This window comes from Furipterus horrens, unplaced genomic scaffold (genome assembly GCF_987537825.1).
Source record: "Furipterus horrens unplaced genomic scaffold, mFurHor1.1.pri manual_scaffold_4, whole genome shotgun sequence".
NCBI classification, from domain to species: domain Eukaryota; kingdom Metazoa; phylum Chordata; class Mammalia; order Chiroptera; family Furipteridae; genus Furipterus; species Furipterus horrens.
Genome location: NW_028327174.1, coordinates 88,944,146 through 88,961,245, shown reverse-complemented (window position 1 = coordinate 88,961,245; position 17,100 = coordinate 88,944,146). Strand labels below are relative to the sequence as shown.

The window sequence follows — 17,100 nt, the reverse complement described above, 5'->3', positions numbered from 1 at the left end:
AAAATTTTTAACAAAGATTTAAGTTGAACACTATTTGTCATGCTCATATTATACATATTTATTAAGTTGTTTGAAACACATTATATTCCAGGAGCAATATTTTTATATAACATACAAAGAACTACTTAAAGCAGAGATGCACCTAGACATACATTTCATATATCTGGGGGCTATATTTTAGTTTTAGGGCACCAAAAATCAGTTCATTGGATATTTTACAAACTAAAGTAATCATCCAACAAATTGACAGGCAACATTTCTTTGCATAAATTACCATCACAAAAAAGGATTCTGTATAGCAATATTTCCATGTCAGTGCAGAAGGTCCTTAGAGACAATGCTTTATTGGTTTGTTTCTAAAATTTTTTATTAGAAAAATATAGAAAATGCTGTGTGTGACATAACCCCCTGGAGAGTCCCAATTCATATTACCTTCTAAAAACTCAGGGATGTCATGAAGTGAATCTATCAATTTAATTTTTTTAACACAGCATTTCTCAGCTGTATTTACCCCAAAATGTTTGTTTTGGGAAACAAACTGATGTCTTACAGGAATGCTATTTGGGAAATGCTGACCTGAACAAATTCCTCAGTTCCCCAGACCAAGAATGAAATCAAAATATATGTAAGGAAACAAACATTTCAGAAATTGAATTATTTAAGAAATTCAGGTGCCAGAAAAGTGTTCTCTCTTCTTCTACTGGCTATAGCAACTTTTCACTATTTTTATTTCTGGAGTCAATAAATTAGAAAAGTATATTAACAAAATACCTATACAGAAAGATGAATATCCCAAGGAAATTTCTATAATAGTTTTAATGATATCCATCTCTATTTGTGCATTATTGATGTGGATGTTTCCAAATTAGGTGAAACAAGGTGGTTTCTGTCATCTACTACCTTACAATTCAATGCAGAAAACACTTCAGACTGACAAACATTTTTTTCTTCTTTAAGTTTTAAAATATGCTTTATTGATTATGCTGTTACAGTTGTCCCAATTTCTTTTGCCTTTGTTACCCTCCACCCAGTGACACCCCACCCTCTAGTTGTGCCCCCCCCCCTTAGTCCATGCCTATTGGTTGTGCGTATACTTCTTCTCAACATCTTCCTGTATATTCTACTTCCTCTTACTATGCTTCTTAATTCCTGTACCATCTCCCTCCCTTTCCTCCCTTCCCCTTCCCCTCATAAGGTTCCCCATACCTATAATTCTTTTGCACTCTCATTGCCTACTTAGTTTGCCTTTGTTTCAATTACTTAGCCTCTGTTGTTGGTTATTGTGATACAGTTTTCATTTTAATGTTCATAGTGTTGATCGTTTCTCCTAAACAAGTCCCTTTAACATTTCAATAACAGTGGTTTGGATCTGATGAACTCCTTCAGTTTTACTTTGTCCTGGAAGCACTTTCTTTGCCCTTCTATTCTGAATGACAGCTTCACTGAATAGAGTAATTGCAGTTGCAGGTTTCTGCTTTTCATTACTTTGAATATTTCTTGCTAGTCCCTTCTTGCCTGAAGAGTTTCTTTTGAGAAATCAGCTGACAGTCTTATTGGGACCCCTTTGTATGTAATTCTCTTCTCTCTTGCTGCTTTTAAGATTCTCTCTTTATCCTTAATTTTTGACATTTTGATTATAATATTTCTTGGTGTGGTTCTCCCTGAGTCCAGTTTTTTTGGAACTCTCTGTGTTTCCTCTACCTGTAAGTTCATTTCTTTCCCCAAGTTAGGGAAGTTCTGCTTCATTATTTTTTTACATAATTTTCCAATTTCTGGATCTTCTTCTTCACCTTCTGGCAACCCTATGATTTGGATGTTGGCCCGCTTATAGCTGTCTAATAAGTTTCTGAGCCTCTCTTCATTTTCCTCACTTTTTGTTTCCTCTTTCTGCACTGGTTGACTGTTTGTTTCTTCCCTATGTTCCAATTTGTTGATTTGATCCCTGGTTTTCTTTCCCTCACCAGTAGTTCGTATGTGTTTTTGTTCATTTCAGCAGGACTAGCCTTCATTCCTTCCCCATCTTGTTTAAGATCTGCTGTCAGGTCTGTAAGCATTTTTATAACCAAAGCTCTGAACTGAGCTTCAGAAAGGTTATCTATCTCCTGGTCTGTTAGACTAGAATGTTTGCTGTCTGGTCAGCTGTGTCACTGGGATCTCTATCATGATCTGTGCCATCCTGACAGTTTTGTGTTTACCTTTGCTTCCTGGGCAGGGCTGTCACACCCCCTACACTACAGGGGGCAGAGCCCCATGCACTCATCACAACCAGGTGACCCTTCTCACCACGCTGTGGTGTCTTCTGCGGTGGTGGGGGTCCAAGAGGGATTCCTGCCATTCACTCTCCGCTGAAAAATCAGGAGCCTCCTCCTCTGTCCCCACCCCCTCCAGGCCTCATAGTCCGAGGCAATGGAGGTCTGCCTTCCCTGGCTTTGGAATTGCAAACTGACGGGTCTGGTCTGCAGCCAGGGTGCTCCCCAGGTGCCTCTTGCCTCCTCTTAAATACAGGTGTCTGTGCTTACCACTGTCCCGCTGCTGTTGCTGCTGCCACCTCGGCTTCACCTCTCCTACCTGTCCGGACAAGCACCACTTCTTTATAACTTCATACGTTCGACTTCCATTTATTTTCTGGAATTTCTGGTTATTTCTGGTTTTGCAGTAGTTGTATTCCTTCCTAGTTGTAGAGGGAGATGGAGTGTGTCAGTTGAGGCCTCCATCTTGGCCGGAAGTCTCCTGTGTGTGTTTTGACAAACTTTTTAAGAAAAGATATTTTTAGTCAATTTTAATTGCTAAGGAGGAAAGTAGGAGAATGGCATCAGATTTTTAGGTTAGGATTCTTATGCTTTTAATACTATAAATGCTGGAAGAAATTTCATGTATAAAATATAAAAGTAAATAATTTTTAATTGAATTTGAAATACAGCTGTGATGTACTTCCTAAAAGGTGGAATAGCCTCAGAATCTTATCAACATTTTTGCTTTAGTTCATTGCTTCTCAAATGTAAGAAGGCTTCATAAATAAAGCACAAATGGCAGGATCCCACCCCCAGAGTCTCCGATCCAGAGGTCTGGGCTGGGGCCTGGCAATCTCCATTTCTAACACATTTCCAGGTGATGCTGCTGACCCAGGAAGCCTATTTTGAGAACCACTGATATCTAGTTCCTGGAAAAGTTTCATAGGTTGTTTCAGTGTGTGTCAATATCTGTGATTCTTTTTAGCTCTACAGTTCTGTGTTTTGGGATTTTGTTAAAGGATACTCTTCTTCTGTCTCTGTATCTCAACCCTGTGTGGTTCTTTCCACAGGTATTTCTGCACACTAAAATAAAACCAGAATGCTTGGAGAATAAAGATGGAAAACAGAAACTTAATTAGTTTTACAGCTGATAAGCAGAATTTTCAGGAGAAACCTGTAACATGTAACTACAGATTCTCACTCATCTTTGCTTCAACCTCCTTCCAGTAACTGGAAAATGCAGTTGACCAAGTTGACTTTAGTGGAATGAGAAAATGCCCAGAAGTCTGCAACTACCACATAAGTACATCCATCTTCCTTTTCTCATCTCCCTCTGCGTTTCTTGAATTGTCTGTGATATTAAGACCCAATTTACAATCAGCCATAAAGCTGTTCTGGAGAGCTGTCAAGAGCAGGATCTTCTGGAGTCAGATGGATTTAAGTCTTGGCTGTGTCCTTCAGCTCTGAAGAACTCCAGGAGAGATCTTTAATATTTCTTAACCTCAGTTACCTTTTCTACAAAATAGGAAATAGTACTGTCTACATATCATTATTTTTTAAGCACCAACGAGAAAATGCACAAAAAGCCACAAATGCACTGTGCTTGGAACAGAGTAAGGGGTCAACAAATAGCACACAACTCTGATAACTAACAAAAATTCCACACAAGTCCTAAAACAAGTGTGAATTCATTTCAATGCTTGAGAAGCAAGAATTATACTATAATATTTATCAATGGAACAGTTAGAGATGTCACATTAACTTAGGTGCCACACTCATGGACTACCTTTAATAAGTACCAAATATTATCAAATATAAGACCCCTAATTCTAAGATGTACCAAGAAAAAATGCTGCCAATTAAACTACAAGATGATGCTTTCTTATCACTTACATTTTTTTTTAAGACTGACAAATTCAGTGGACATTTAAAAAAATCTTCACCCGAGGATATGTTTATTAATTTTAGAGGTGGCAGGGGGGGAGAAACATCGATGTGAGAGAGAAACATTGATCGGTTGCCTCCCACATGTTCTCCAACTGGGGACTGAACCTGCAACCTAGGTGCATGTGCCCTGACTGAAGATCGAAACTAGTGGGTGTGAATTGATAACTCATTGTGACCATTACATTTATTTTGAAAGCACTTTCACTTGAATTTTCTCATCTGATCCTGACAACATCTATAGATGTTCCTTATTCACAAAGAAGCAAACAGATGGATTGACTAACTTACTCAGGATAGCTCAGTTAGTGACAGCATATGAACTAAAGTGCCTCTAGATTCTGGGACTACTGCTCCTCCACTGCAACTGGCTATTCTATCCCCAGCACAGGTACCTGCTTCAGAGTGGGATCAAGAAGGACAAGGATTACAGGCAAAATGGGGAGCTTGGGAGACTGGTGCAGAATGTAGTCCTGGCGTTCGTCTTTAGATGCTGTGGTGCTGCTGCTGGCTTTCACAGACAGCACTAGCTGGTGAACTGTATTGACCTGCAATGGCTCAGTGAGACAAGTCTGACTTTAGGAAAAGGCCCAGGCATAGCTTAAGAGGTACAGAGGCAAAAAAAATCTACAACTTGCAACAAAGTCTACAGCTTTGCTATCACAATTTATAGTAAAAGGCTGCACAATCCATGTTAGTCTTTTTTTGGGGGGGGGGGCACACTCGTTCTTGGAATTTTAACATTGAGGAAGAATATTCTAGGTCAGCTGACCTCCCAGTAGGATTACTTTTCATGTTCATAAACTGAGATAATGAAAGAATTTTTGCTTACACTTACATTTTCTATTCAAGAACTATGTCCTTCATGTGCAAAAAAAAAAATTAAATAAATAATAATATTTTATGAAATAATCTCCTCAGAGGTTAAGTGCTACAGTACCACTCTTTCCTAGTCAGAGAAAGTCTACATGCTGCTAAATCTGCATGTTCCCAGCTGGGCACAGGAAAAGGCCTTTTAAGGGAAGCTTTCCTACCTCATTAGTAAAGTCACCTTCTAATCACTGGACCAAGAAACTTTATTGGACATAAAGAGTGCATCAGGCTGATTGTCATGTGGTACATCTACTGAAGTCAAACTTTTTTCCAGGATCGGTCCCAAAGATGTGTTATATTCTCATTATAACAATAAAACGACGTTATTGATAGGGCCACTCTCTGCATATGCTGATGTGGTTAAAAGAATTGGTATCCTTTGCACATCACACACATTAGTTGTTATTCTAATCATGTTGACAGTAGCTGCCACTTGTGGCACGTGATACTGCTTTTGTTTTTTGTTTGTTTGTTGTTTTTTAAAATTGGAAGGCATTATATAACAGCATTAAATAACCTACATCTAACAACTTTTAATTATATATTATTTCGTATTTTTCTTTATTAATCTAACAATATCTATAAACTTTCTATTTTTACAGTTTTCATAGATATTTTAGTGGCTGTATAATATTCTGTCCTAATCTAAGTCTTTTCCTATTGCTGGACACAAAGATGGCTTCCAGGTTATATCCCTGTAATAAGATATTTTGTTCCTTTTTATTATTTCATTGGGATCCATTCTTATAGAAGAAAATTTACAGTTCTCAAATACCTATTGTATACCATGAACTTGATGTGAATTAGTCATTATTCCTACAACTCTGTGAGACAATATTTTTTAAAATTCCCATTGTGCAAGTAAGAAATGAAGACTGAGAGAGGTTACGTCTCAGATTCCTCATCTATGAGTATAAAACAGAAGTGCCCTGCCCAGTGTGGCTCAGTTGGTTGGGCCTTGTCCTGAAATTGAATGGTCATGCATGGGTTTGATTCTTGGTCAGGGCACATGCCTAGGTTGTGGGTTTGGTCCCCAGTTGGAGCACAAATGCAAGCAACTAATTGATGTTTCTCTCTCACATTGATGTTTCTCGTTCTTTATCTTCTTTCCCTTTCTCTCTCACAAAAAAAAACAATGAAAGAATGTTCTCAGGTTAGGATTAAAATGTTAAAATAAAATGGAAATAATAATAGCGACTACCACACAAGGCTCTTGGGAGGTAACAGCTATAAAGCACCTAATAGTGCTTGGCACATGGTAAAACCTCAATTTGTGTGAACAGCAAGAACTACCATCACAGTCCTACTTCCACATCACTGCCAAGTCTCTTGTCCTCCCCCAAAAGAACTAGAAAGGGGCCTGGTCCACCTTACACCAATGCTCATGCCTTCTCTACTACACCACTGCCTTCCTGTGAAAGAGCTAGGTCAAAGATACCTTTATTTTCCACAATTATTCTAATAATTTAGTAGCACCTGACACTGTTTTATCTCAGCTGCTCAGAGCACAATCAGCCTGAAGTCTTTGCCCCCATGAGCCATTCATTTCTTATTTTAATGTTTTCAACACATCAGCTTATGGTCTTTTTCTTTGCACCCAACATCCAGGCAGGCTCCTTGGCCAAGTATGTGATGAAGGGGGCCAGCAGTGTGCATTTTTCACCAAGTGGCCTAGGTAGTTGGATATTGGTTGCTAAAGGACCCCCACCAGAATAGGGTCTTCAGTGCCTGTGGATAAGACACTGAACCTTTTCTCTCCAGGGAGGCAGGGGAGAAAATTGGGAACAGGACCCTGAATGGGGAGGCAGTTGCTGGGACCCAGGCCTTGGTTCCATTGGCTCATGTTGGCCAGAGTGAAGCTTCAGTTCTGAGACACTTCATGGAGAGAAGTCATTGGCCAGAGCCCTGAACCTCCTCTCACCTCCCCTTCAGCTAATCCTAGAAGGAGCTGCCTCCCCTTTCCTCTAGGGGATGACAGGGGCCTTTGAGGCAGTGAAACTGGGTGAATAAAACCTGAGGCCTGGGTGAGAGTTCCTGTAAGGCCTCTTCTGACCTTCTTCAGGCGTTCGCTAGTCTGCAATGATTCAGGGACTTGCTTCTATGGATAAGACAGGATTGACTGTCTTCTGCCCCCTCCCCTAGACTGTCACTTCCTCAGGGTCAGCATCACCTCGTAGCATCCAGGACTCTCTTAAATGCAGATGACATAGAGGCTCTGACTCACTGCGATATAAAGAGATGGGAAAGGAGGGTAGGTAAGCTCCCCTTTACTGAGGCAGTTATGTGCCACCTTTTCCATATTCATTATTTCATGTTCACAAGACTGTAAGGCTGTAATATTCCCACTTGCCCAAAAGTCAATCAAGACTTAAAAGTAACTTTCCCAAGGCCACATAGCCAAATATTTGGTGAAGACAGGTTTCAAAGTCAAATGTCTAATTATGAAAAATTGCATTCTTCTTATATTAGAATGCCTTCCATAGCCCCCAAATCTCCCCACTCTACCTCATATATCAAAAATTTTAAAAAGCAAACTGGGTGTTAATTATTTTAAATTTTTATTTAAAGTTGAGAACAACTGTTAAAAAAAATATGTCAGTGGATTTATGTGCTCTGGTAAAATTAAATTGGAAAAGGCAGACACTTTTACAGCATCTCGTCCTTACGTGGTCTTAACAACCTGATCCCTACAGGGAACTCTGTGTGCTGTAGCTGCAGTGACCAGCAACCAGACTGTTTTCTGCATAAAACTTTTGACTCAGGGCTCCTGTCACCAGCAAAATGTGAAAGTAAATTGTTCTTTTGCAGGTGTGGGGGAAGAGTGAGGTGGGTGATCTTGAACCACTCACTCTCTTTCATGGCCAACCACAAACTAATTAGGAAAGTTGGAGGAGTGGGATAAATACAGGGTTTTCAGCTAAGAGTCCTTCCCTTTTTAGGAATATAAAGAAGATAACTACTGTGGTGGGGGGAGGATAAGATCACGAAGTACTAACATATTACATCCCTTTGCTTTTGGTGCCATAGGTCGGCCAGAAGGCCTATGTGCCTATGTCATACACATATTTGCTGGATTAAAAGAGGGGGGGGGAGAGAGAGAGAGAGAGAGAAACAATGAACTAGTTGTGAATGCAGTGTGTTTGGAAGACATAACCTCTGAAGTCATAAAGCCCATGGGGAAAAAGCTGATAGGTATTTTAAAAAGAGAGAACCATTGGACCTACCTGAGAAATTGCAAGGGAATCAGGAGAATCACCCTCCACTGACATTTGTGTGAAATTGACTTGTTTTGGGGGGCCCTGCATGGTCAGGAATCATATTCTTTCATAAGTAGGTGTCTCTGGGTGGTGAAATGGAGATGAACAGTAAAGACATACTAAATGGTGAACAAGGCAGTGGGATCTGTGAGTTCCTCTTGTGGTCTATGTCACAAGGTGCCCTAGAGGCCAGTCTATCTGCCACACCACCCTTCCACTTAGTGACAGTCCCTGCTCAGGGAGGCTTGCAACTCTATCAAGACTACTGGTTCTAAAAGGAAAATATTGTGTATTGGCACAAGCATTACAGTTCACATATGCTGGGGTTACAGATGCCTTATGAACCCATGATATCTGAGGAGGTAAAATGTCATTGAGCTACTTACTACTAGTTGCAAAGATATCTGAACACCCTTTCTGCACCAAAGGAGCTGACTACAGTTTTTCGCATTTACAGTTTCTTTACAGAGGTTTGAAACATGACCATTTGGAGCAGTGATTCTGAAACAGCATTTCATGAAATCCTTTTGGTATAGGAGGTACTGTTAGGTGATGGATACAGACTCGATAAACTGGTATTGGCTTCTCCAGATGCTGAATTAATTATCATGTCAGATCTTTGTGGGAAGAAGTACACAGAGAAAAACAGACAAGATTTCCATAGTTTCAAAACAAGCTGAACAGGAAGAAATGACCTATCTCAGCCAGGGGTTTCATCCCTAGGGACTCAGGGATGCTCAATCAGCAGCCATACAGGTATTGGTTTCTATGCATGGAAATGTGCCACCATCAAACCTGTCCCCCACCCCTGCCATGATGGCCAGAGATGAAGCCATAAATATACTACCTTGCACCATCTTCTCTGTCTCCTCTTCTTCAATGCTCTCTCCTGGATCCCATTTCCAACCACATTCAGACATCCCTCTCACCACTTAACCAAGATGTAAATTCTAGGCAGCCTACCTGTTAGATCTGCAGAACCTGCATTATGTTTCCAAATAGGTGTGGCAACAAAGAGGTGTTCATCATCACTCACTGAAAGAAATTCAGATGAAACAATGAGAGTCATTTTTTTCACATGCCAGATTGACAAACATTTTAAGATAATAATTATAATATAGGTGCAGGTGTGTGTAGGAAAGGAATTCATACAATCACCGCTGATAGGAATGTAATTTAGTGCAGCAAGATAATAATTATTATCCATTTAGATACCTTTTGACCAACACTAATTCTACTTGTATGAATTTATCCTTCAGATCTCCTCACTGAAATGGGAAAAAATATATGTGAAATATTTTTGCAGCACTGATGCCAAGAGCAAAAATTGTATTGATAGGGGAATGGTGAAATAAACTATGATACACCTATAAAGTAGAATATTATGCATTTCATTAAAATGTAGTATATCTAAACCTAAGGTATGAAAAGATATTTATTGGTATATATGATGTAATCTTACTTGCCTAACAGAAATACACTCACATGTCAGCATATGCATAGAAGTTTTGAAGACCATAAACCATTTCTATCTTTGGTGAGTGGGATTTGAAGGTAAGAGTGGGAATGGGTACATTTTTACTTTATGAACCTCACTGTTGTTTGAATATTTAAGACAAACTTAAATTGCTATTATAATTTTAAAAATTAAAATGAACAATGGTATATTCTGTGAGTGGTTCCCTGAGTCCATTGATTAAAGTGATGATAAAGGGAAAGGGAGAACAGATTTCTACTATGGGTCTAATCAGGAAAGAAAAAAGTAACTTTTCACACAGAAACCCTAGGCACAATGGTTGTTCCACTGCTACAGGATATTCAATTTGAATATGTAGAACACTTGTGCTAAAAGTGGTTGTCTTAACAACCACTAACTACCAACATCTAGTTTTGTGCCCACAATTATTATACTGGGTAATACACACATGCATGTATGTATATACAGCTAAATTTTTTTTTCAGAATTTAAAATTCACATATGCCCATTGTAAAAACAGAACGACCTACAAAACAAAAATTTGAAGTCCTTCATAATTCTGACTTACAGAGAGACAACTACCATAATCGTCTTTATACTACTATAGCATTTTTTTATGCATGTCCAAAATCCTATATACTTTAAAATATGGAATCATGGCTTTACAACTTGTTTTTTGAAATACTGTATAGTATTCAAGTATCCTTCCATATCAGTCGATCTAGGTCTATCTCATTCTTTTTAATAGCTGCATAGTATTCCATACTATTGATATGTAATTTAAAAAATAAATCGTTATTTCCAAATGTTTGGCTTTTTATAAGTAAGCCTGCAATCAACCATTTATGCATATGAACACATGAGTACAGAGATAATATTCCTAGAAGACAGCTTGAGTGAATGAAACATATATAGGTACCCCTTGCTTTTTGAAAGTTTGCCTTACATCACTTCACTTTTACGAAAGACCTACATAAGCACCTGTTTTTGTTAATTAAAAGAAACTCAAAAAGGATTTTTGCTTTTATGAAAAAAGGTGAAAAGCAAAAAGAGCGTTTGTTTGGCAGGGAGTCGCTGTTGTAGTATTGACTTCCAGTCATAGGATACTAGGACTCAAACTTTTTCCGTACAACACAACACACTTTTCTTCTCTTAATTTCCTAATATGAAAGTTTTTAAAAATTGAGTCAGTGTTTAGTATTTAAACTGTCAAATGACTGTGTTCATCTGGTTTACTGCAATGGACCATCACAACCTTTAATCTCTTGCACATTTCTGTGTTCCTACAGTTCATAGCTATTTTCTTCTCATTGGCTTAGACTTCTATGTGCCTGTCACCATTTATTACCCTCCCCTCCAAGAGCACCGTACACCTGCTCTCACCCCTCAGGCTACATCTCAGGGGCATTCCTCTTGGATTCCTGGTCCTGCTGGGACCCGTCCAGGCTGCAGAGATTCATCACCAGCCTGCTGCATGGCCATAGTCTGGGGCTTCTTTTCACCAACATTTTGGAGACTGTTTTCCCTTTTCTGCTTCCTGGATCCTCTGTCTTCCCTGCTTTCCTGTTTGTGAAGTAATCTTCTAGAAACCTTCTGTGAAAGGGTGCATGGGTGGTAAATTCTTTTGAGACTGTTTTATGAAATGTCTTTATTTTACCTCCTTACTTGAGGTTGGAAATAATTTTCCCTCAGCATGTTATGGGCATTTCTCCATTGTGTTGCAGGTTCCAATAGTACTTTTAAGAATTCTTAAGTTATTTTCTGGCTTGATTCTTTTATCTCCCCCCCCCCCCCCCCAGCCACGCTCAAAGCTTTTAGGCTCTCTTCTTTATCTCTGGTTCCAAATTTCACTATAATGTGTTTGGGTATGTAACTTTTAGAAATATAAGCTTTTATTGAAGAATAGTAAGCACATAGAAGGGAATATGAATCAGAAATATCATTTGCTGAATTTTATAAAATGAACATACTGGCTAACTAGTACCTAGATTAACAAATAGAATACTACTACCAAGAACCTGATTTCAGCCACTACCTGCCCCTAGTGGTAACCACTATCTTAATTTCTAACACCATAAATCAGTTTGCCTGTTTTTGAATTTTTATAGAAATGACATCATATAATATGCACTGGTCTCTTTCACTCACCATTGTTAGTGAGATTCATCCATGTTAGCTGCATGTAGGGTTAATTCATTTAGTTTTCTTCTACTATATTTAATCATTAAAATTAATTTATCCAACTCTAGTGCCAATGGACTTTTTATTGTTTACAGTTTTGGGCTATTACAAATTGTGTTGTCATCTGCGTTTTTGCACAAGCCCTTGCTGAGTGGACATGTGCATGTCTGCAGGCTGTGTTCAGCACTTACCTTGGGTTAGGAATCAGTGAGCCTTTTTGATCTGAATATTTACTTTTTTCAGTTTAGAGAAATTCCTTGACAATTTCTTCTTTTTTAAAATTTCCATTTATTCTTTCTTTCTGGAACTCTGTTTATCTCCAGTATTGATCCTCTAATGCTCCAAACTTTTTCGCTCATATCTTCTTTTGGTTTATTTTCTGGAAGGACATTTCAACTTTATCCTCCAATACTTTGATTGCTTTTTAAAAATCTTGTATTACTTTCAATCTCTAAGAGAGTAAAATAGCATCCTGATATTGTTTTATTGCTGCCGTATCTTCTCTATTTAAAAAACAATTTTTAAATGTTTCTTTTAATGCTCTGTAATACCTTGGTATCAGTTTCTTCTTTTTCTTTTATATATTTGCATTTCTCTCTCTTTTGGCTGGGCAAATTCCCTCAAATGTTTGTTGACCCTTGGTTGTCCAGTCATATTTAAGAGGGAGGCATTTTACAAACTGGCTGAGAGCTCCATGTGTGAGGGAGTGCTTGTTGTTAGGTGATGAGGCAGACTGCCAGACATGCTTGATATGTGGGGAGAAATATGTAAACGTCTGAATTTATAGATCTTTCCTCTTTGGCAGGTCAGTTTCCTCAGAAAGGAATCCTCCAAAGGGAGTCCCAAGCAGTAGAAAGGGTTGAGAGATCTTAGGGTTCAGTGTGGAGAAATTTATTTACTTTTCTTGCTTTTTAGTAAGATAATCCATCCATCCCTGTTCTCAGAAGTGCCTGCCTTGCTGTCCCTATGTCTAGAGCTGCACTGTCCAATAGGGTACCCACAGCCACGCGTGGCCACCTGAATTTAAACTAATTACAATTCAATACAAAATTTAGTTCCTCTGTCACACTGGCCACACTGACCAGTGCAACATTTGGTGATGGACAATACTGATATAAAACATTTTTATCATTACAGAAACTGCTATTAGATAGTGCTGGAGAATAAACCTCATGAGTTTTGCTTGGGAAGGGCAGTTTCCTAACTGGACTATGGATAAAGGGGCCTGAAAGTTTGATTAATTCTTATGTAACCTTTAATTAATTCTTTAATTTTCAACTTTGCCCCAAACCCAACTTCAGAGATATAGGGATACTACAAGGCCCCTGATTTTTAAAATACGACGTTTAACTACTCCCCACTTCAGCAAACACACATGTAGGCAGTAGGCTTCAGCTTCCTGCTGTTAATAACCACTATTCATCTGACTTCCATCTTCCAGAATGTATTTACATCTATTCTACTCCTATACTGTCATTTTAATGGGTTTTAGGCAGGGAGCAAGGGACAAGCAAGTGTTTGATCTGTCATGTTAAGCCTGATGTCCATTTGAGAATGTTGTTAACGAAGCTCATTACAAAGTAAAAAGCAGTCTGAAGTTTAGCTTTGTCAAGGAGGATCTCTCCAAAAGTTGCTCCTAAATGTTACAGTTTTCAGAAAATTATATCATATCTGGTTTATTATATTCCATTGCTTTGTTCTTTTTCCAGTCTTGCTCTAGTTATACATTACCTTACTTTATCCTCTCACTTTGTAAAAAATTCTATTGGTAAACATTTTTTTAAATATATATATAATTTATTTATTTGTTTCTTTCTTTCTTTATTTTATTTTATTTTATTAGAGAGAGAGGAAAGGAGAAAGAGAGGGAGAGAAATATCGCTGTGTGGTTGCCTCTCACTCACACCCCCAACTGGGTACCTGACATGCAACCTAGTAATGTGCCCTGACTGGGAATCGAACCAGCGAAACTTGGTTCGCAGACCGACGCTCAATCCACTGAGCCACAGCAGCCAGGGCATGGTAAACATTTTTAGTGAAAGTTTGATAACTATGTATGGTGAAAAAACCTAAAATAGGGCAAGGTTGCTTTCATTTGACTAAATATTAATGTTCTGACTTCTGGCCAAGATGGAGGCATAGACAGACATGCTGCATCTCCCTCCACAACTAAGAAGGAATAGAACTACCTCAAAACTAGAGACAACCAGAAGTCCAACAAACAAAGCTATAAAGAAGAAATACTCACACAGACAGGTAAGAGGGGTGGAGCCTTGGCAGAGAGAAAGCAGTGTGGCCATGGTGGCAGTAGCGGTGGCAGTGGCAGCAGTGGTGGCAGTGGCAGGCTGGTGGAAAGCACAGTCACGCATTTAAAAAAGTGGGGAGGGACATCTGGGGAGCACTCCCAGCACCACACCAGACCGCGCAGCTCACGGTCCCAGCGCCAGGGAAAATAAAGCCACATTGCTTTTGACTGAGAAAAACAGTGGGGGTTGGGGTGCAGGAAGAAATTGCCAGTCTCTCAGCAGAGTCTGCTTGTTTAAAGGGCCCCCATGGTCCTAGAACATCCACAGACCTACCCACGCTGCAAAAGACAGTCAGAGCAATAGCTAGAGAAGTGCCAGTCCCATACAGGAAGTGGGAGAGTGCCTGGAAAAGGGGCAAGTGCTGAGCAAGTGGCATTGTTTCTTCTCAGACAGCCCCCCCCAACAGGAACACAACCTGGTGAAACGGGTCACCATGTACTAATGAATACCTAAGGCTCCACCCCTTACAACATCACAGGTGCAACCACTCTACCTAAGACACAGAGGCAAACACAGGAACCTGTCAAGATGAAGAGACAGAGAAGTATGGCCCAAAAGAGGGAACGGATCAAAGTTCCAGTGGGAGAACTAAGCAATGAGGAGATAGCCAACCTAACAAACGAGGAGATTGCCAACCTAACAGACACAGAGTTTAAAACACTGGTGATAAAGATGCTCACAGACTTGACAGATATGCTTAAGTGGCAAACGCATAAGGGAAGAAGTGAAGGCTATGATAAACAAAATGAAAAAAAATCCACACAAAACCAATGGTGAAGGGAAGTAAAGCGAGGTTCAAATCAATGATTTGGAGCAAAAGGAAGAAAACAACAGTCGACCAGTACAGAATGAGGAAACAAGAATTAAATAAAATGAGAAGAGGCTTAGGAACCTCTGGGACAACTTTAAATGTGCCAAGAGCCGAATCATAGGAGTGCCAGAAGGAGAAGAGGAAGAGCAAGAAATGGAAAGCTTATGTGAAAAAATAACAAAGGTGAACCATTTTTAACATAATTCCTGTTGAGTTCGATTTTTCAGTCATTTTAGACTTAAATAGGCATGCTGATTTGAAAACTGCAGTTAGTTTTCTTCTGTAATGTCAAGTTTTTCTCTACAGCTTATCTTAATGTGACCACTCTCGGCTGGATCGAGCCTGGATCGAGGGAAGCTACTAGTGCTCTCTCCTATTGGCTGAGAGCAAACCTCCCTCAAGTGGGGAGGGGTGGAGGAAGATCTTGGAGACCAATGACAGGTTCATACTTGTCTAGGCTATTCAGTTACACATGATACAGTGTGGTGAGAGGTTGTGTGCCACTCTATATAATGAATCGTATTCTGAAGTATAGCCCGAGTTCTTGTCTGTATACAAGGAGTTAGCAGAATTTATTTTTTTATTTACATACATACTTATTTTCTTTCCTTCAGGTCATGTCTGCCTCTGCTATTTCTCATCGTAGGTGCCTAAACAACCCTGAGTCATTTTGTTGTATCTGTGGCAGTTTCACCATTTCCAGTCAAAGGACAAACATGAGCACATTTGTCAGGCAAGCCTATTTTGCATATTTAAAACTTGGTGATCAGGATAAGTCTTGGGTCCCTCACAAGGTGTGCAAGCAGTATGTCAAGAGTTTACAGATGTGGATGAAGGGAATGCGTGATGAATTGCTATTTGGTATACCTATGGTTTGGCAAGAGCCCAGAGATCATTCAAGTGACTGCTGCTTTTGTAAAGTGAAAACATCAGGATATAACATGGAAAAGAAATATAAAATAGAGTATCCTAGTCTACCATCAGCTATATGCTCAGTGCCTCATTCAGCTGAAGTCCCAGTGCCATTTTTCACTGAACGACCCTCTTTCTAAAAACATGAGTATGCTGAAGAACTAAGTGACAGCAATGATGAAGGTTTTGAAATTGAAGATGACTCAGTTCATAGGGGATTTGATCAGCATGAGTTGAATGATGTGACATGAGATTTGAGACTATCCAAGAAGGCTTCAGAATTCCTAGCATCAAGACTGCATGAGAAAAACTTGCTTGAAAAAGGAGCGAACATATTCTACTTTTGATCAAGAGAAAGTGCATTTCTGCAGTACTTTCAAAGTAATGGTGGCTTTGTGTATTGCCATAACATACATGATTTAATGGAGGAGTTGGGAATTCCAATCTAGAACGCAACTGAATGGCGACTGTTCATCAATAGCTCAAAGCGGAGCTTGAAGTGTGTCCTCCTCCACAATGGCAACTTATTTGGTGCAGTCCCAATTGGCCATTCAGTTTGTTTTCATGAAGAATATGAAGACATAAAGGAAGTCATCGATCTGTTGCAATATCACAAGCACAATTGGATCATCTGTGTTGACCTTGAAATGGTCTGCTTCCTTCTTGATCAGCAATGCAGATACACCAAGTAGCCCTGTTTTCTGTGTATGTGGGACAGCAGAGCTCATGAGAAGTATTGGGTGGAGTCAAATTGGCCTCCAAGATCTGACCTCAAACCTGCTGATTCAAACATTCTACATGAGTGACTTGTTGACAGAAAGAACGTTATTTCCCACCTCTGCACATAAAACTGGGTCTCATGAAGCAATTTGTTAAAGCGTTGCCAACTGACAGAGACTGTTTCAAGTATCTCATTTTGGCATTTCCTAGCCTGTTGTTTGAAAAGATAAAATACCTTAATATGTATGTTTGGTAGCAGAACTTTACTACTTGTACACAATTTGACTTACAGTAACAATATATAGCCTTTATATAAATAAAATAATTCTAAATAAACAGTATATTCAGGTAATTTTTTCTTTACTTTCCTTTGTATGTACATTTTGTA

At 39.2% G+C, this 17,100-nt stretch overlaps 1 protein-coding gene across 1 annotated transcript in view; it reads right to left on the bottom strand.

The window, feature by feature from the left end:
- Positions 1–17,100, bottom strand: part of LOC150012389 (uncharacterized) — a 143,093-nt gene that overhangs the window by 46,115 nt on the left and 79,878 nt on the right. Inside the window, exon 2 of the mRNA XM_090275167.1 lies at positions 9,269–9,340. Within this exon, the coding sequence (XP_090131293.1) occupies positions 9,269–9,340 (72 nt within the window). The remainder of the gene's footprint in view (positions 1–9,268; positions 9,341–17,100) is intronic.